Consider the following 21,838-nt stretch of genomic DNA (forward strand, 5'->3'; position numbering starts at 1 on the left):
CACAAACAGTGGGATCAGAGACAAAAACAAGATCAAGGATTCTTTTAGAAGAGTTAAGGAAAGAATTCAACAGATATAGCGGATATTCAAATAGGCTATCAAGAAAAACATGTTGAGATGAAGGAATTAAGAAAGATAGATTATCATCAACAACAGTCAAGAAATATTAGGCAAGCTAAAATCACCAAAAACTATAAGAAAATCTTTAAGACGACTAAAAATAGTTTAAAGTTGGAACATGTAACACCTAAGGGCAGATCAATCGGCACAACACTTAAACACAGATTCGAGTTGACAGCAATGAGAACTCCATCGCTCCTACGAACAACACGATCAAGCCTACAAGAAATTAAGTTGTTAGAAAGAATTTCATTATCCAAAACAGAGGAGTTAAGCCAAGTTTCAGAGAAAGCTAATATGTCACCCGAAAAGGTTTGGCTATCACAGAACAGGTTCGAGAGCTTGGTAAGAAGTCCTCTTACATTTTGATAATGAATATATAACGGATGCTGTATACAACAGATGCCTAACATATCGGACCCAATTTTTCGTGAAGAAACAAAGGAAGAAATAAGACGAATTTTAAAGGATAATGACTTTCCAATCCACACCATAAGGACTTTACTAAAATATCACAAAAAGAATAACAATAAAGAGGTTTCGTCACATACGTCCCACAACTGTGGAAAAGATTAGCAAACTCGGATTGCTATGACACAGAACAAATACAGATTGCACACAAACCCAACAACACGTTACGGAGTATTTTCAACAGGACAAAAAACAAGATTGATACAATGGACAAGAGCAACGTAGTAGAGAAAATACCGTGCAACGGGACCAACGAAGAAAAGTGTGATAAAATGTATATAGGGACAACCAAATCGAGGCTAAAAAGTAGACTATCACAACATAGATCTGACTATAAACTTCGTCAACACTCCAACGTACAAAAAACGGCACTTATGGTCCACTGTGCCGCCAGTGGATATTCCCCACATGTTGACGAAGTAAGCATAATAGACCAAGAACAATATTACAATAAACGTTATACTTTCGAGATGCTGCACATAATAAATACCCCGACAAATATAAGACTTAATTATAAGGTAGATACAAACAACTGCGCGCATTTATACAGGCATTTATTAGGGACAAATACTGATTTGCTACACGTTGGTGTAGCTCCACGTCTCAGTGTGCGGACGTGTAAAAATAAGTAGGTGTTTCTTGTTGTTAAGTTAAAGTTATGATAATTATCATTTTTTCATTTAAACAAAAAAATGGACTTCGAGCCGGCTAAACATACCACAAACAATCAACAGGTCGCTAAAATCAACAAATTAGACCTTTCGCGATGAGTATAGCGATTTATTAAAAATAAGTAAGGCAATGAATTTAAATTGAATATTATAAATTAGCTTCACGAAAGAATGAAAGACAAAAATTAAGCGAGAGCGCAAAAAAAACACGACCGACTTCGATGAGTGACAATAAGAATCTGTCTTTACTTATGGCATTTAGAGCTCGAACACGAAAACTCCGATATCGGCTTGTCAGTGTTTTTAGATGTCATGATCCGGGATTTTGTTGTTTTTTTTTTTGCTTTGGGACTTGCGCTAAGACTTGCAAAGCGGTTATCCCCTAGATTAGGGTGCAGGGGGCATGGTTAGAAAAGTTAAACCACATTACACTGTGTTTTAGATTAACACGTGAAAGATTAAGAATAGAATATTAAAAAAGAAGGGAAAAACGCACTGGCGATAGGAAGGCAACGACGCACAGTTGGGCCTCTGCTCGGATAGCGTTGAAAAAATCATTTGTTTTCTGTTCGCGTTTGGCAAAAATTATATATACAATCGATAGGGAATACTTATTTTTGAAATCCAAAGATGAGACATTTTTAGTAAATGGGAATAAATAATAATTTATACAAAAAATCGCAACTTTAAAACTAAATATTGGGCGATTTCAACAATCGATCTCGAATTTTTTGATCTGAAAAGTATGTTCTTTATTAGTAGCATGTGAAATTTTAATAATCACTTAGTTATTGAACTAGAAGCGTTTAAAAAATACACTACATATAGGCGTTTTTTGTTCTTTGGTGGGAGAGAACTAACAGGGATCAACTAGTATCAATATTTACCTATCATATGTATAAGGTCCCAATACGCGAAGAGCTGCGAAACCGATGCGTAAACCATAAAACTAACGCAACCTCGCCTAAAGAATGCGCTGCAGGTACAAGGAAGAAGAAGCGCGCATGCGTATTTGCTTGTAGCTTCTTTGTTTTTAAATACAACATTGCGTAATGCCTGTTTATATATATGCCTTTCTATTTGAGAAAAAACTCAAAAAGAATTTCACGACTTAGACGATTAGACGAGTGAAGAGAACTGCTACGAATATGGAATTTCTCCGTTGAATTGCAGAATAAAGTGTATGGATTTTATGCTGAAGCTAGTTACACACTTCCTCGGCCAGGAGAAGCAAATATGGATAAAACACTTGGTGAGGATATTCAGAGCAGGAAGGAGATTATACAAGCTGAATTCTCTCGGAAGCTGGGACTGAAAGTTGACTGCGCAAAGCACTGATACGAAAACACTTTAAGGAGATTTTTTGAAAATGATGAAATGACATCTTTAATAACAGGTGTTAGTCAAGGGATCGTTAAAAGGTTGGCTGTTATAAATTGCAAGCAAATTGTAAATGGTGAAAAAAGGATTTTGGCTCACGGAAAGGAAGCACAGGAATGCAAAAAACAAGGACTACAAAAGGGTCAGATACACTAATACATTAAAAACTTCTCGTGCTAGACAAAATGAAGACATTTTTAACATGCTGGCAGCCTTTTCGGACCAACTTATTGCGTCACTGAGACACGTCTGATCACGAAAGGATTTGGAAAATACCAACTATAGTCCCGAAATGTTGAGTTTATTAGATACTGTTGAAAATTATTTTAAAAAAATCAGTCATTAATAGCAAATTTTCAAAATTAACCTAAAAAAATTTTTAAAAATTTGTATTTTTTAGTTTTTGTAATTATGTTAGAAAATCAAATTAAATTTTAATCGACGTCCGCACTCGAAGAGAGATAGTCGGTGACTGTCTACCCGTATTATACAAATAGGACGACAAAATAAAAAAAATTAGCACCATTTTTCTACTAAACTTTCATTTGTTATTACGTTTATATGTAGCGTGAATGCAATTGTTATTGTAAAGCTCAAGCCCTTTTGCGGTAGAAATTGTAAGTTGTACGTAAAATATCCATCACTATGTGCAACAAAATTTCTAGATAAGAATTTTTCTTATAAGCATAGATTATTATGAAAGAAAAGACAAAACAAATGTCACTTGTGTTTCCGCAGGTTATAAATAAATTGATTTTATATGAGAAAACTTACCTTATCTTTTTTTTGACCCGTTTTTTTATCCACTTGCTCTGTTTGTGCAAAAACGGTCATAATATCAGCGATTCCTCCATTAGATATCCAAATCTTTGAGCCATTTAGTATATAATAATTGTTATTTTTGACAGCCCGACATCTGATTGACCCAGCGTCAGAGCCTGAACTAGGCTCGGTTAGTGCGAATGCAGCATACACCTTTCCAGAGGATACCATAGGCAAGTATTTAGCTTTTTGCTCAGGTGTACCATAAAGAAGTATTCCCTTAAAACCTATACTTTGATGTGCACCAATTGTTATTCCAAGGCCTAGATCGTTCGCACCAACTATTTGACAAAGTCTTCCGTATTGCGTGTTATTCAAGCCCAAGCCACCATAATCAACAGGCTGCAAAACATGAGAACAATATTTAGAACAAATGAATTATATCTAAAGATGTTAGTTAAAATTATACGGATTATTCGAAAGCATTTAAATTTTATTTCTTATTCGGCAGCTTTTTTGACTAGATATCGTTTCTTTTGAGTTTATATAATTGAAATTTCTATTTTGATGTAATTTTTTGTATTCAAGGATTTTAATACAAGAATTTCTAACTATAAGCTACATTCATTAAGTTTCTTCAAGGCACATAATATTCTACAGAAATGTACCTAGTCTTATAAGTACATTAGTAGTGTAGAACTTTTACGATTAGAGGTCTTTTTACTGCTTCCGACAAGACCAAGTAATCAGATTATGTAGCTTTCATTCAATTAATGTATTGGAAACAAAGGTTGCCATTGTTTTTCTGTCTAATTGTGACCTAATTTGTGGTTCTTTGTTGCAAGTATTATTATTTACATACATTTATATAGTCAATAAATATAAGTATACCCGCAAAAATATTTGTGTGTATTCCCTTCGAGTTACCAGTTTCGGATACATTTTGAAGTCTTGTCCGTAACTTCAGTTTAAGAAAAAATTAAAATTTTTCCCGGTTATAGTTATACGCTAATATAAATAAAATGAAAACGACAAAAGGTAACGGCATTTAAAAACTCTGGGTTCAATGCCTTTAAACCACACCATAAGGACATTACTAAAATATCACAATAAGAAAACAAATAGAGAAACCTCGACAAAACGCTTTATGTCCGTCACATATGTCCCACAACTGTCGGAAAAATTGGTAAACTCGGATTGCTATGACACAGAACAAATACAGATCGCACACAAACCCAACAACACGTTACGGAGTATATTCAACAGGACAAAAAGTAAGATTAATACAATGGACAAGCAAAACGTAGTTTATAAAACACCCACCATGTAACGGGACTAATGAAAACCAGAGGGCCGGGGCTAACTTCGACCGCGTCAAAGTTTGTATACCCTTGCAACTTTTATGGTAACTCTTTCCTTACCTATAGCCATCAAAGTGGAAAAACGTTCAAGCTAAAAAGGCTAACATTTGCGAAAGAACGGCCTACAATCTTAGTATAGGAAATAACGAAGATATTGATCAAAGTCACTGTTTTCCACCGATTGTTCCTATGGGAGCTATATGATATAGTAACCCGATCTTTATCAAATTCAGCACAGTCATTAACAGATATATTAAACTAACAAATGTTTAATTTAAAAGCAATCGCGTCAAAAGTAACGAAGTTATTGACAAAAGTCACTGTTTTCGAAAGATCGTTTCTATGGGAGCTATATGATATAGTCACCCGATCTTGATCAAATTTGGCACAGTCGTTTATATGTGTAATTAATTCACCACAATTTCATGACAATAGCTCAGAAAATAACAAAGTTATTGAGAAAAGTCACTGTTCGTGACTTTGCCATTTGTATGGGAGCTATATGATATAGTGATCCGATCCGGCTGAATCCGAGATATACAACGCCTGCAGTATATACAAGCCTACATGCGAAATTTCAGCTCTGTAGCTTTTACGGTCTAGGAGGAGTTTGCGTTGATCCAGACGGACGGACAGACGGACGGACGGACGGACGGACGGACATGGCTATTTGAACTCGTCTCGTCGTGCTGATCAAGAATATATATACTTTATATGGTCGGAAATGCTTCCTTCTATGCGTTGCACACTTCTGACCAAAATTAATATACCCTTTTTGCAAGGGTATAAAAACTGTGATAAAATGTATATAGGGACAACCAAATCGAGGCTAAAAACTAGACTATCACAGCATAGATCTGACTATAAACTTCGTCAACACTCCAATGTACAAAAACGGCATTTATGGCCCACTGTGCCGCCAGTACACTTTCATCAAATTTTGACGCAGCAAACAGATTAGACCAAGAACAACATTACAACAAACGTTATACTTTGGAGATGCTGCACATAAAAAATACCCCGAAAATATAAAACTTAATTATAAGGTAGATACAGACAACTGCGCGCATTTATACAGGCATTTATTAGGGACAAATACTGATTTGCTACACATTGGTGTAGCTCCACGTCTCAGTGTGCGGACGTGTAAAAATAAGTAGGTGTTTCTTGTTGTTAAGTTAAAGTTATGATAATTATCATTTTTTCATTTAAACAAAAAAATGGACCTCGAGCCGGCTAAACATACCACAAACAATCAACAGGTCGCTAAAATCAACAAATTAGACCTTTTATATAAAGCATTTTTTCTTGTTAACGGCTATAGGTAAGGGAGGATTGACAAAAATTGCCCCGGCCCTCGTGTCTTATTTTATGTAGTTGAGTTTGAATTTACTCACTCTTACTTGTTAAACGTGGAAGGTATTCTTGCATATGATGATAAAATAGAAGACCCCTAATACTAAAAATCAATCACAATAAAGTAATTTAGCATCTCTCTAAAATCAGGAGCTTAAGGTAGAAAACCTAAATCTTAAACGGCGGACACTTCGAATCAATAGCGCTTAGATCGCTCATAGCAACAACCAACTCAAATTGATGAATTGAGTTAAACTTTAAAGTCATTTTCGGGGAAATGTAATTTGAAAATTTGAATTTAAATAATTCAGTTGGATAAACTTAAAACCTCTACCTCACCATTTTATTAATACTGGAAAAGCCTTCTAATAAGTACAAAATGGGAGTATTCAATTTGATGCATGTCTTATAGGTCCCATAGTTTCTTTAACGTGCAGTTATTTTATATTAGTTTGCAGAAATTTGCAAGTACTTTTAATCGGAAGAGCTAGGGAATGGTTTGAAGCTATCAACCCTCAACTGCTGCAAAATTATAAAGCGATCGTCAGTTAATTAGAAGTGGTTCGATCGAACGTCTGCATTGCTTACCGCGAATCATCATGAGGAAGACGTCATTCAGTTAACAGAATAATAAGAAGAGAGGTGCAATACGAGGAAAACCGAAAACCTCTTCTCCTATATAATATTCCGTCGATAGCAAAGCGAGTGATTTTGGAAATCGATTCTTTGATATCTTTTAAGTTGTGTCCAGAATTCTCATTCAAATTCACTCCGTTGATCAAGATAAGAAATGTTCAGTAACCGCGGAGCAGAAAAAACGATAAAGTAATGTTGGAATTGTTGGTCACGACATATCAAAGAAGCAACTTCAATTAAACAATGCTTTTATCACGTGTCTCGAACAGTTGATGTGCAAAGGATTCGATTGGATGGTAAAAACGGGAGAATATCAAAAGAGCTAAGCAAATATAAAATTGGCCAATTTCGAAATCGATTGATCAGACCAGAGGTTTCGTAGGTGTTGTTGGTTGGTAAGTAAATTAGGTGTTCAAGCGTTTCTGGAAAATCCGTCACCCTACATATCCTGCAGATGATGCAGTGTAGTAGGTTAAACTTGTTCGCATGGGTTGTAAAGCAGTGTCCGGTGAATATGCCGGTAAGCATCCTCAAATCCATGCGGTTCAGACAAAGCATCTGCGCTGGCAGTCTATCGTTTCGCGTTCTGCACATAGTTTTGGTTATACGGCAGGTGGTAATGGTTTCCACCGCTCTTTTGAACGGAACGTTTTTAGAATGAGGCGTTTAGAGGCAGGCTCTACGCCTGCCTTTGCTTCTTCTTGAGCAAAGACCTCCGTTTTGAATATGCTGCAGTAGTCAGGTAGTTTTTATGAGAGTTGAACCAGGTGGGTTTCGGTAGTACACCGCTGACCCCAGTCCTGCCATTTTATAAAGAGGAGTGCCCTTCTTTGCGCACTCTCCACACAAACACACCATAGAAAAGTATAGGTCGCACCACTGAGATGAAAATCCAATGTGTGAGTTGGGGTGAAAGCCATTAAGTGCTACCCAATATACGGTGGGCTGTGTAGAGCGCATTGCTTCGCTTCTTAGCCATTTCCATTATATCGGCCTTCCAGCCCAGTCTGTTGTCTATAATTAAACCAAGGTATTTTATCTGGTTTCTTGGTGTTAGAGACATACAGCCTATCTTGGGTGGGATCCAGTGCGGAACATTATATCTCTTGGTAAAGTGAATCAGTTCGGATGCACGTGCCCTTTCTAGCATAACACCGAGAGAGTAGTACATTAGAGAACTAACGGTTGTGGGACATCTCTCCGAGATGATGATGCTTATGTCATCTGCTTAGCTAGCAATCTTGGAGGAAGTCCTCACATACCTTTTGAACTGTTCGTTAACAACGATTTTTCATAGGGGATAAATCTTTCTTTGGTGGGTTCCACCATGAACCTCTTTTATAATGGACATTGGTCCCATTCAATGGATAGGAATTGCTCTTTTATCTCTATCGTAGTGTTAATTAAAATTTTCAATTAATTCAACAAGTTTTTATTGACGTTATATTCATCGAGAAGTTTTAAGTAAAAGTTATATGCAAAACAAAAATTCTTTAATATTAATTTTAAAACGTTCACAAACGTACATTTTGTTTTGTTGCTGCGCTCCCTAGTTTTACAGTTTACAGTTTGTTTTTGTTAGTGTGGTGTTGCTGCTTTCTCTTCTTTGTTTGTTTCCTTTTTTCATCGCGCTCACTCATGAGACAAGTTTTTGTTGTTGTGTGTTTGAATACTAACAATATTCTTTTTTTCTCTCTTCTTTTCCGTTTGTATGTTGCAGTTAGATGATGCGTTGGTTTGTAAACGCCTCTCTTAACTTACATATTTTCCTTGATATTTATAAATAAGTTTCCATATTGATTTATAAATTAGTTTTTTCCATTTAAAGTATTAAATAATGACTTTCTGTTACAAATATAATTGCAATAATCCCAGCAAGACAACTGAAGAATTTCTTTACTGTTGGCTGTGTGACAATGTAATGGACTTTAAATGTGCTGGTTATACAGTCAAACGGTGACGGCCTCAAATTGGGCTGTGATTCGTGTCGTGGCTTGTAGCTCGAGATGCGAAGTTTTATTAAACAGACTGGCGATGCATTTAAAACCCAGTCGGCTGGCGTTAATCAGCTTGAAGGGGAGCTTTTAGCGATGGAGGTTCACCTAAGAAGTTCTAAACGTTTTATTGAGTCTCCGACGCGAAAGTGCATGAGGTTTACGGATGCGTCATTCAGCTCGTAGGCACATCGATCTTTACCAGTTCCGGCTGCCAATAATGACCCTATTTTAACAAATGTACAGGGTAGTCATTTGGGTCCATTGGTATTCACTCTTTTTATAAATGATCTTCCATTGGTAGTGACACATTCTCAAGTGCTTATGTACGCAGATGATGTTGAGCTTTCCCTGATTTTTAAAGACATTTTCGTCAGCAGGCAAGAACTGCTTCAATCCGATCTTAATGATCTTCAGAGTTGGTCTGTTAAACCAAAACGGCTCTAAATGTAAAGTTATGTATTTTTACAATTGCACTCCATACTTAGCAACTTATTATCCTAACGACACTCCCTTAGAGCGGTTAGATATTATCAATGAATTTGGTGCTCTTATGGACCATAAATTAATTTTTAATCCTCTTATTTCTGCTACAGTTAGTAAAGCTATGAATGTTTGTTGGTTTGTGAAACGATGGTCAAAAGAGTTTGACGATCCGTACACAACCAAAATTCTGTATACTTCTTTAATCCGTCCTATCTTAGAGTACGGATCTTGCATATGGTCACCTTAATATGAGACGCACCAAAGTAAAATTGAATCTGTTCAAAAGCAATTTCTGCTTTTTGCTCTTCGCGGTCTAAATTAGGATCGCAATGTCAATTTGCCATCATACTCCAGTAGGCTTCTCTTAATCAATCTTCCTTCTTTAATTAATCGTAGAGTAATGCTTGGTGCTTTCTTTATTCATAAACTTTTAATGTAGGTGAAATAGACTCTCCTGAGCTATTGAACCAGTTAAACCTATCTGTACCCCATAGACCTACTAGATATTTTATTCCTCTATCCTTAAAACACTGTAGTTCTAACTATTTTTTGCATGAACCTTTTCGAGTCCTATGTTCTGATTACAATCTTCTGTATCCCGTAATCAGATCAGAAGCCTCTCTTTCTCTTGTGAAAACCTCTATTTTAGCACATTTAACTCGTAATTAGCCGTAGTTATTCATATTTTTAATTGTTGTCCGATATGCGGCTGCGCCCCACGGTCGGTCGGGCGGGAGGTGGACAGCGCTCTACTTGGGCTCGCGCGAAACAGGCTATGTCCTGGTGTCGTATGGGACACTTGTCAATGTCCACATTAGACCGACCTCGTAACTGCCATTTATCAAGGCGGTAGTAGATTCAAGTCTATGTGGTTGCTGCCATGCCCCCTCTTTTATTTTAAGGGGTACGACGAGTGTGCGTTGGTATATGATGCTCACGGTAGTCCTCCTAGGTGGGGGATTTCCTTGGCGAGAGCCCTTATGTCGATAGACTATACAGGTAGATCCAGGGTCCAGGGTTCCGATGCCTTTTCTTCGCGTGTAGTGCATCTGGAACGGCTTTTAAGCCGAGCTGCTTAAAAATCTTGTTGTCAATGAGCCTTAGTGCCGATTCTTCATCTAGAAATTCAAGAGTGTTAGTAAGTTTCGTTTTATTAATGATTTGTATTGGCAAGACACGGAAATAGGTTGAACCAGACTCTCTGGGTCGCTGGATGTGCTTGCGGCGTATGCACGTTGGTGACCATAGATGGCCCGTTTGGGCTGCTGATATTGGCTGCATCTGGAGGCTCAATGGGTGATGTTTGCTTCGTATGCCACAAACCTTTTCAAGTTGGCCCTTTTGGTGATAAGTGTTGACCTGCTCTTTTGGTGCTTCTGGGTGATGGTTTAGGCTTACGCTCTTCTTATGGCAAAGTGGCAATGTTACCTGTCTTGCTGCTTCAGCTATGTCGTAGATGCATTTGCTAAAAGATTCCATTGATGGTGTCTTAGTGTCTTGGGGAACATTGCCCACTGCAGCTTCAATTGAAACACATGCGTAATGTTTGTATGATTTCAGGGACTATTGTTGGCAAAATGAGTTTGACGCAGTCGCTGTTCGAGCTGTTCTCAAATTTCTCGTTTTTTACTGCAACGCAGTCAAAATGGTACCAGAAACAGCATCGATTGCATTCACCATACGGTCATTGTCTTCCTGCATGCATTTTTTGCAGTGGAATATTAAGTGGAATATCCACTTGAAAGGTCTTGTGGTACAATGATACTCTTTATACTCTTTAAGCGATATTGATTAAATACAAGACCTATGTAGGTCGTAAACGGTTGACCGTTGAGGTTATGAATCACAATTTAGTGATTGGTTAAGCAATTATCGAGGTTAACCACAATATGATTGGTGTGTATAACCGTGGGTTGACCCGTCGAGTTGACTTAAAGAATTAACCTTCTGAGATCATTTAGTGGCTTACCACTGTTAGATTAATTAACAGAATTGTTGAGTTTGGCGCTAAGTTCGATTTTTTAGCAGGCCCACAAGAAAACTCTTCCACTTTCACGTGATACGTCATTCATTTCTTCAACGTGTATTTCTTATGTTAATGGTGGGCTGAGCTATAAATTAATCGCCCTTACTCGCGGTTGTAACTAAACTGTTGTTAAAGCGCAAGATGCAACGGTTAATTTCCCAGAACGTAGGCTGGCGCTTAAGTATAAGTACGAAATGATAGAGAATGAGTGATATGGATTAACTTATTGGCGGCCGCGTCGGGTCTGCTGGGCAGTTAGCGGATTTCGGCGGCAACAGTAGGTATTACAGGAGTCTTAGTACCAAATTTCGAGACTCTAGCTCTTATAGTCTCCGAGGTCTACAGACAGACAAACGCACAGAGGGATGCCGAGCCATTTTTTAAACACATAAGTCAATTTTTAAAAGTTTTTGAAACCGAAATATTTTGATGCCAATTTATAGATAAAATATCCAATCACATTTCTGCATACTAGGTTTTTTAAATTTGTTCAACACTGGTAAGAATAACGCTGTCGAAAACAAGTGTTGGGAACAAAAGAAAACTGCTTTCATTTGGTGCAAATTGTTGCTTGACTTTGAGTGTATATAACTTTTAAAAGAAAGATGTGATGGATAAAACTGAAGATGCAATTGAAAAAGTCGGATTTGTCCTATGTGTTAGTAGATTTGATTTGTTATAAATTTAGGTGTGCTTCTTCAAATCTGGCTAATTCTGAGCGACTCTCAAAGACAAAACCTGTTACGAAATCTCAACTTTAGGAAGAGTTTTAAAAAAATGTCTACCAGTGTCCAGTCTAAAACTTTTACTATTGGATAGAATAATAAATTCTTTGTAAAATAAAAAAGTCTCAATATCCACAAATAACTACTTTTTTTGCAATTTAACTTTTTAGCGCATAACCTCATATTCCTGCATATGGACGAGATTTTAATATAGCAGGAAACAACGAATTAGGAATTAAGTATATGGAGTTAATGTTTATAGGCGCATGTAGTGTACAGTACTCCAGGTGTATTGGATGCAAAATTATAAGTTAATAGCGTTTTTTTTTTTTTTGCAATAAAACATTTAGGACAAATTGAATGTTTTTAAGTTTAGCTTTTTAGATGACAGATGCAAACGACCTTTTGTATAATAGGGAATAGCTCCAATAACAACACCACAATTGTTTGCGCGACTTTAATGTCTCATTTATGCATACACAAAGAGGAGAACGAATCAGAAAATAAAGTTAGCTACCGAAAGCGGTAAGGAGTACTACACAGTTCCTGGTTGCTATACATATAAGGCGAATCGTCACGCCAAGAAGAACAACAGAAACGCATATTTTAAAAACACTTTCCGTATAAACGTGGATGTTCAGATCCCTTGATTTTCGCTTTAAACCTAGAAAAAAGCATTTCTCTAATTCCACGACCGACAGAAGAAGTTACTTGCTTAAAGTGTCTATATTACTTATGCTGATAATGATATAAATCAACTTTAAAAACATTTTCTAGATTTTTCTATGAATCTTGGCCCTGAATTTTAAGAAAATATTAAAATCACAACGGTTGTATGAAAAGTATTATATTGAATGAGATACTTAGCATACTTTTTTGGGCAAAATACGGTTTTTTGACCGTGGAGGCGAGATGCCACGCCCATTATCTATAAAAATTTTATTACAAAATTACAAAATATATTTATTACCTCACGCAATGCAATGAGACTGAAAATTTTTGTTAAACATACATTTTTGGAACGGACGGATGGACGGACGGACATTGCTAGATCGACTCGGCTGTTGATCCTGATCAAAAATATATATATATATTTTATGGGGTCGAAAATGCTTCCTTCTGCATGTTACATCCTTTTTGGCGACTTTAATATACCATTTCACTCTCTGGGTGTATGGTATAAAAACTCGTTCGAACGAATAAACAGAGTTGTAAGACTGATTTTCTTATCAACAATAACTAGTTTAATTGTCGTAAATAAATGAAAAGTTCGTTAAAAGCTTTGAATGAAATGTTTTCCTTGAAGGCGATTTCAATTTTTAAAGCGTAGGAATGGCTATGTTTTTTAATTTATGTACGTAAACACTTGCTCAAATCAACCTTAGTACTATCAACAAATCAAGAGCCCATTCAACATCGGTTAAAACCACAGCATTTTATTCAGTTTATTGGATTCAATGGCGTCTGCAATTCCATATTTTCCACTGTGTACTCGACCAAAACTCTAATTTTTTCAACCAAGAAAAATATATATTTCAAATAATTACCACTTGAATACCAAACGCGCCTAATTCCCATAATGCGGTCAAGGTGTTTTCATCGATTTTTGAATTGTCATCATTGCGAACGGCATCGTTGACTCCCTTTAAAATGAATGTTAAACATTTAGGATTAATTTAACTATACGAGTAATTGATTATCAATGATGTGTGGACAAAAAAACTCACCAAAAAAAATCGTTCAAATGGATTTATTAGACTGTTGGTAAATTCTTTTTGTTCGGTAGTTAAAACATCAGGATAAGGGAATACATGCTTGCACATCAAGGATCCACGAAATATATTTGCCATAAAGGATTCGTTTGGTTTTGGTAATAAATCTTCATTATGCTTCTGATGAATATTTGTGTTGGAGACAGCTGTAAAACACCTAAGGAATAGACAAATTGCAGTCATTGACATTAGAAATGCGCAAAAACACTTAAGCAAATAAGAATGACCATACCGATATTGCTGGAAAATATATCAATAAATTAGCAATTGAGCGGTATAGAGGTTTAAGCTGGACGAAGTGTTGCGTTGCCGAATAAGTCTGTTCATTTTTTGGGTAAATAAATATATTAATCTAATATAAAGGGAAGTTCATGTCTAGTAGACTCAAGCCCTAAATATGTATATGTTTAAAATTCAAGTTGAAGATTAGAATATGCCTGAGCTCGATAATATAAATAATGTGTGCCTAATGGCACTGCCAAGACAAGCTATCATTTCCATCACTTCCCCTAGAACTGCAAACATGCCAAAGTTATAGCAGTTTAAAAGCCAAATAAGCCAGCCAAACTACCAAATATAACCAATTTAATAATTTTATTGAAAAAATGGGTAGTGGGTAGACGTGTACCATTGAGGAAAGAGCAATCATTCACCGGCCAAGTTTGTCGGGTAAATAGCCAGAAATCGCTGAGCTAATGAAATGTTCCAGAAAAATGGTATACCTACAATGCACTTGCCTTGGTCATGGCTTGCAAGAGCAAGGCTGACCCTTGCTAGATAATGTGTGCCTAATGGCACTGCCAAGACAAGCTATCATTTTCATCACTTCCCCGAGAACTGCAAACATGCCAAAGTAATAGCAGTTTAAAAGCCAAATAAGCCAGCCAAACTACCAAGTTCTTATCGACCCATATCTGTGTTCATAAAAATAGCAGTGCTCTTAAGCTTTGACTTCAAAGTTGTTAAATTATATAAAAACGACCATAAATTCACCAATATTTTTTCGGATTCAGCCGGATCGGACCACTATATCATATAGCTCCCGTACAAACGCCAAAATCACGAATAGTGATTTTTCTCAATAACTTTGTTATTTTCGGAGCTATTATCGTGAAATTTAATATAAGAAATTTGATTACACATATAAACGACTGTGCCATATTTGCTCGGGTGATCAAATATCATATAGCTCCCATAGGAACGATCGGTCGAAAACAGTGACAATAACATCGTTACATTTAACACGATTGCTTTTAAATTAAACATTTGTTAGTTTAATATATCTGTTAATGACTGTGCCGAATTTGATAAAGATCGGGTAACTATATCATATAGCTCCCATAGGAACGATCGGTGGAAAACAGAGACCTTTATCAATATCTCATTTATTTCCTATGCTAAGATTGTAGCCAATTCTTTCGCAAACATTAGCATGTTTAGAAAAAACGTTTTTCCACTTTGATGGCTATAGGTAAGGAAAGAGATACCAAAAAAGTTGCAAGGGTATACAAACTTTGACGAAGTTAGCCCCAGTCATCTAGTTTTATCTTAAATTGTGATTTCATTCGATTGTTATATAATGTTAATTTACAGCTTTCAATTGGTCATTCTATTGAGATAATGTTCTGTGAATTTCGTGTGTCTAACGGTTTTTTTTAAAAATGAATTTTGATAAAAAGCCCCAAAATTCGGATTAAATATTTATTACCTACTGCATCTTCTGATTGCTTGCCTGTTCGCAAATGTCGCTTTTACCTACTTAGCGGCGTTTTGCATCAAAAGAAAGAGAGGAAAATAATTGGGCTGTATATAGTCCCCCATTAAAGTAAGTAAAAAAAAGAGCATTTTGAGCTGTTCATAAAAATAACAGTGACATCTAAGAATTAAAATCTGTCGATTCCAAATTATTTGAAACTTTAAAGTCATGTCACTTTTGGTTCTTAGGACTTATTACTCAGTCGTGAACCACTTATTGGCGGCTTGGCACCTACGCCGCACAGTGGGGCCTTCTGCAAAAATCATAGCGTCTGAACCAATAAAGCGATTTCAAAAGTTTAAAAAGTATATGATAAAGAATACCTTAAGCTTCAAAATGAATGTTTCAAAAGTGCTGGGTGTTCGTGGTGCTGAAATATTCAAGGTCAAAGTCAGAAAATATTTCCAAGCATGTTTTTCCTTTAAAAATGGATCGAAACCCGGTTTTTTTTAATCACAAATGGAATTTTTCATTGTTTTAGACGACTATGTAAAATTTTTTATTGTTTTAATTTGATTTTTTAACATAATTACAAAAAGAAAAAAAAATTTTTTTTAATTTTTTTTTTAGGTTAACTTTGAAAATTTGCTATTGATGGCTGATTTTCTTCAAAATAATTTTCAATATTTACATCAGTATCTAATAAACTCAACATTTCGGGACTATAGTTGCTATTTTCCAAATCCTTTCGTGATCGCACGTGTCTCAGTGATGCAATAAGTGGGTCCGAAGAGGCTGCTAGCATGTTAAAAAGGTCTTCATTTTGTCTAACACGAAAAGTTTTTAATGTATTAGTGTATCTGAACCTTTTGTAGTCCTTGTTTTTACATTCCTGTGCTTCTTCGGATAGCTCTCCAAGTGGTAAACACTGATATTCTATTAAATCCTTTCCGTGAGCCAAAATCCTATGTACCGTTGGGGTAAGTTTTTTTTGCGGATACAATTCACTCAAAAGATTAGCAGTCTTTGAAGTATATTCGGCAAATTTTTCACCATTTACCGTTTCCTTGCAATTTATAATATTCAAGATAACAGTCAACCTTTTAATGATCTCTTGACTAACACCTGTTATAAAAGATGTCACTTCATGATTGATGGTTGATCATCTTCGTGCTCCGAATCTACGAATGTCGTATACTCCTCAAGCCAAACTTCATTTTTTTTTACGAAATTTGCCAGATTTCTGCCGCTTGCGATCCATTTTCGCCTTAAGTTATTTTGTGTATATTTGATTTTCAACTTAAGCTCCGTACTAGCGTTTTCGAATGAAACGCTCATCTCCTTTAGCAATCCCATTTCAAAATCATTTAAGTTTTCACACTCTTTGAAAACTTTCAAAATCCTTTCATTCTTTAACAACATTTTTGCACAATTAAATAAAACTGTCTTGAATTATATTGACAAATACTATTCAGTCCTGATTTAAGGTGTTTCCACTTATGAAGTTAAAAATAAACTGTCGCAAACGAGAGGAATAAGTAGCTCTTTATGTTATATTTTTTTAATTAACTAGGTAGAACGAAAAATCGGTATTACCCTTTTTGTATTAATTAGGTAAACAACTTAATATTTACATTAAGTTGTTAGGTAAACGGAAATAAAAACGACCAACCCACAAATAGAACAAACTTTTCATCAACTTTAATAACATTTACCTGTCTTGTCATTTTTTCCAAAGCAGGTAATTAACAATTTATCATTTTAGAAAGGCATATATGTAAACAGGTAGTATTTGCAAAACAGCATTACGCAATGTTATCATTTAAATACAAAGAAGCTACAGGCCAATACGCATGCGCTCTTCTTCTTCCTTATACCTGCAGCGCATTTTTTAGGCGAGGTTGCCTTAGTTTTATGGCTTACGCATCGCTGTCGCAGGTCTCCGCATATTGGGACTATATACATCTGATAGGTAAATATTTCACCTACCTAGTGTATATAGTCAGGTATTGATACTCGTTGAGTCTTGCTAGTTTTATTCCATCAAAGTTCAAAAAATGCCAATATTTAGTACATTTTTTAAACGCTCTAATTCAATAACTATTTAAGTAATTATTAAAATTTATGAAACATGCTATTAATAAAGAACATACTTTTCAGATAAAAATATCCAAGATCGATTGTTGAAATCGCCCAATATTCAGTTTTAAAGTTGCGATTTTTTTTTAAAAATTAGCATTTTTTCCTTTTCACTAAAAATGTCTCAACTTTGGGCGCCTCTAGCACCCATGAATCTCAACCGATTTCAAAAATTTTTCGGATTCATAATCTCTGAAGTATTTCCTATCGATTGCATATATCATTTTTGCCAAACGCGATCATGAAAAAACGTATTTTTGCAACGCTATCCGAGCAGAGGCCCAACTGTGCGCCGCACCGAATCCAGCAAAGTTGAACGGCGATATGCTGCCACGTGTCTTGGATACTTTCACATGTGAAGCTATAATTGTACTGTTTATTCTTTGTGACTCTTCTATAAATGTTAACCCATACATTTTTAATGGGTTACCAATCTTCTTTTATTTTTTAAATTGAAAACAATTTTTTTGAGTTCATTTACCATTGTCAAACTATTTTTTGCTTATGGGGTGGTATTCCGTATATTCTGGGCGATGCGACGTACATACTGTTTAGACTCTGCGCCACAAGACTACTTTGCGAGGGTCTGCCCGAATGTATTACGCACTTTGTAATATGAAGGTTTGTTGAGTTTTGTCAAAAGACACGTGCTTTTAGAGGCTTCGAAGTCAAAGGTCTACGCCGACAAATGACAGGTCTAAGGTCTATAGATGATTGTATGTCTAATGTAGAATGAAGTAGTCGTCTCGCCGACTTGGGTATACCATACACCAGGTGAAACAAATATTTAGAATTTTGAAAACCAAATTGTTTTAACATGCCTATACCATATGCTATCTCGCTCACTCTACAAACACACGAGCACTCTAGCGCCGCCACTAGCCAACGGCCAAATCTGCCCTTATGGATCGCGTAGCAAAATACGTTCATACGTATATTTTGTATGTTTCTAGTCCGATTTCAATCAAATTTGGTAGTTTGATAGAAATAGATAAGATTTATTAGTCTGCCAAATTTGATCGCGATAGTCAAAAAATTGCAGGAGCCCATCGGTTTTTTCTAAATTATGGAGGCGGAAGTGGGCGTGGCAACATATTAAAATATATGTATTCTGCGCGCATACTAAGCCAATATACATACTAAATTTGGCGACTTTAGCTTTGTTAGTTTTCGAGAAAATCAGTTTTGTTTAATTTTCGGGGGCGGAAATGGGCGTGGCAAAATTTTTAAATAGTCAATATCTGCGCGTCTATTAAGCTAGCTTACATACCAAATGTTAATGTCGGTAGCTTACATAGTTTTTAAGAAAATCTGCTTTTTGTGAATTCCGGGGGCGGAAGGGGGCGTGGCAAAAATTTGAAACAAACTCGATAACTGTACATACTACACGATACTGCATACCATTTGGTGGCTCTAGCTCTCTCTTATAGTCTCCGAGATCTAGGTGTTCATACGGACGGACAGACGGACATGGCTAGATCGACTCGGTTGTTGATCCTGATCAAGAATATATATACTTTGTGGGGTCGGAGAAGCTTCCTTCTGACTGTTACATACATTTTGGCGACTTTAATATACCATTTCACCCTATGGGTGTATGGTATAAAAATGGATGGATTTGTGCACGTGCACTCCCATTTATGCACCCACTTCCACCCACAGAAAATATTTAATTTTTGTTTTTATTGTAAATTTTATTTTTAAATTGTGTCTTCTAATAAGTCGATTGCAGACCTTTAAAGCGTTGATCTGTGTTTATTGGAAAGTTTTCTGATTCCTGAAATTAACGGATCTGAGCTTAAAAGTAATCTATTCATTAAGTCAGTATTAGTTATAACTCTTAAAAGTTTACGGGTGTGCTTGTATATTTAATATCTTTATTTCTCGCCTCTGCGGATTCTTCAGAAAGCTCTCCGATTGTTACCAAGCAATGTTTTATTACTTCAGAGCCGTGAATTAATAACTTATGGACAGTCTGAGGAAGATAGTACCAAGGATATTCACTGACAAGCAGCTTAGCGGCTTCATAGTCCCTGAAATTTTCTTCATTTATTTTGAGTCCTGAAGACATGGCCTGAAGAATTGTTGAGCATCTTATAATCAAAACCTCATCGAGTCCTGTAATTTAACAGATTCATGTGGATTCCACTTCCACCAGATTTGGGTTTGTCGACTATTAATCCCATTACATTTCGAAAGTCTGTCTGAATTTGTTGTTTCCTTTTTAGTCGCTTCTGCTTTCCTTTATGTGTGCGAATTTGCGACGCTTTTTACGAAATATGAAGAAAGTATTCGAAGAAACTCATATATGAATGTAATGTGGAGAGCCCAAATCTATAGCTTTCATCTCGAACTGGTTTTTCGATGCATTTATCTAAATCATTTGTTACCGTAGGCTTTGCTCCGCATATATAACTCTTAGCTGAGGATTGCATATCTTTCCATCCACCATAGTGAGCTGTAGTGAGTGTTTTATTTTTATCTTCTTAATTTCACTTTCCAATATTCTTGGTTTAAGCATGTCAATTTTGTGTCGTTTCTCTTTTAAATTGAAATCGAATGGGCCTACAAAAACGGGAGGATGATGGTCGTGAATTCTTTCAAATAATTTTAGACCCATCAGATTTACTTATTAATCTGAGGATCATCATTTCACCCTATGGGTGTATGGTATAAAAATATATAGGCGGTCAAAAACACACCTCTAAGATTCGCCTACCAAAATAAAATCCAAACGAACAAATAAAAAAAAATTAAAATTATTATTTAATAAACAAAAAACTTTGCAACGATATACACAACTGTTATTTACCCTGTCCCACTGTTATTTACCCTGTTTATTAATGATTTGCCCTTGGCCTTGGTTCATTGACGCGTGCTCATGTTTGCGGATGACGTCAAGATTTGATATTCCTATAATGACCCTTCTTTCTAACAGTACTTGCAATCAGGTCACAATGCGTTCTGTGATTGGTGCCACGTTAATAAATTACATCTTAATGCCTCTAAGTGTTCTTTTATGACATTCAGTCGTTTGTCTCCATTCATAGCACATTACTCTGTCAAGTCTGTTCTGTTAGATTGTGTACCATCATTCAAAGACTTAGGCGTTATGTTTGACCCAAAACTTTCATTTAATACTGATATTTCTTCAATTGTCAATAGAGCATGCAGCCTTCTTGGCTTCATTAAACGTTGGGCCAAGAATTTGATGACCCCTACGTAACAAAGGTTTTATACAGTTCGTTAGTTCGCCCAACTCTAAAATATTGCTCGCCAGTGTGGAACTATCAATATGATGTTCACCAGCGTTTTTATTGTTTTAATTTGATTTTTTAACATAATTACAAAAAGAAAAAAAAATTTTTTTTAATTTTTTTTTTAGGTTAACTTTGAAAATTTGCTATTGATGGCTGATTTTCTTCAAAATAATTTTCAATATTTACATCAGTATCTAATAAACTCAACATTTCGGGACTATAGTTGCTATTTTCCAAATCCTTTCGTGATCGCACGTGTCTCAGTGATGCAATAAGTGGGTCCGAAGAGGCTGCTAGCATGTTAAAAAGGTCTTCATTTTGTCTAACACGAAAAGTTTTTAATGTATTAGTGTATCTGAACCTTTTGTAGTCCTTGTTTTTACATTCCTGTGCTTCTTCGGATAGCTCTCCAAGTGGTAAACACTGATATTCTATTAAATCCTTTCCGTGAGCCAAAATCCTATGTACCGTTGGGGTAAGTTTTTTTTGCGGATACAATTCACTCAAAAGATTAGCAGTCTTTGAAGTATATTCGGCAAATTTTTCACCATTTACCGTTTCCTTGCAATTTATAATATTCAAGATAACAGTCAACCTTTTAATGATCTCTTGACTAACACCTGTTATAAAAGATGTCACTTCATGATTGATGGTTGATCATCTTCGTGCTCCGAATCTACGAATGTCGTATACTCCTCAAGCCAAACTTCATTTTTTTTTACGAAATTTGCCAGATTTCTGCCGCTTGCGATCCATTTTCGCCTTAAGTTATTTTGTGTATATTTGATTTTCAACTTAAGCTCCGTACTAGCGTTTTCGAATGAAACGCTCATCTCCTTTAGCAATCCCATTTCAAAATCATTTAAGTTTTCACACTCTTTGAAAACTTTCAAAATCCTTTCATTCTTTAACAACATTTTTGCACAATTAAATAAAACTGTCTTGAATTATATTGACAAATACTATTCAGTCCTGATTTAAGG

The 21,838-nt window shown here is 35.8% G+C and overlaps 1 protein-coding gene across 3 annotated transcripts in view; it reads right to left on the reverse strand.

Moving 5' to 3' along the window:
• LOC6651878 (very long-chain specific acyl-CoA dehydrogenase, mitochondrial) overlaps positions 1-21,838 on the reverse strand; it is a 59,442-nt gene that overhangs the window by 25,247 nt on the left and 12,357 nt on the right. For all 3 annotated transcript variants that reach the window (XM_047012980.1, XM_047012981.1, XM_047012982.1), the window contains exons 2-4: positions 13,716-13,917; positions 13,536-13,631; positions 3,417-3,806 (exon numbers count right to left, since the gene is read on the reverse strand). In XM_047012980.1, coding sequence (XP_046868936.1) covers positions 3,417-3,806; positions 13,536-13,631; positions 13,716-13,917 — 688 coding nt within the window. The remainder of the gene's footprint in view (positions 1-3,416; positions 3,807-13,535; positions 13,632-13,715; positions 13,918-21,838) is intronic.

The sequence above is a fragment of the Drosophila willistoni genome, unplaced genomic scaffold (genome assembly GCF_018902025.1).
Source record: "Drosophila willistoni isolate 14030-0811.24 unplaced genomic scaffold, UCI_dwil_1.1 Seg485, whole genome shotgun sequence".
Lineage (NCBI taxonomy): Eukaryota > Metazoa > Arthropoda > Insecta > Diptera > Drosophilidae > Drosophila > Drosophila willistoni.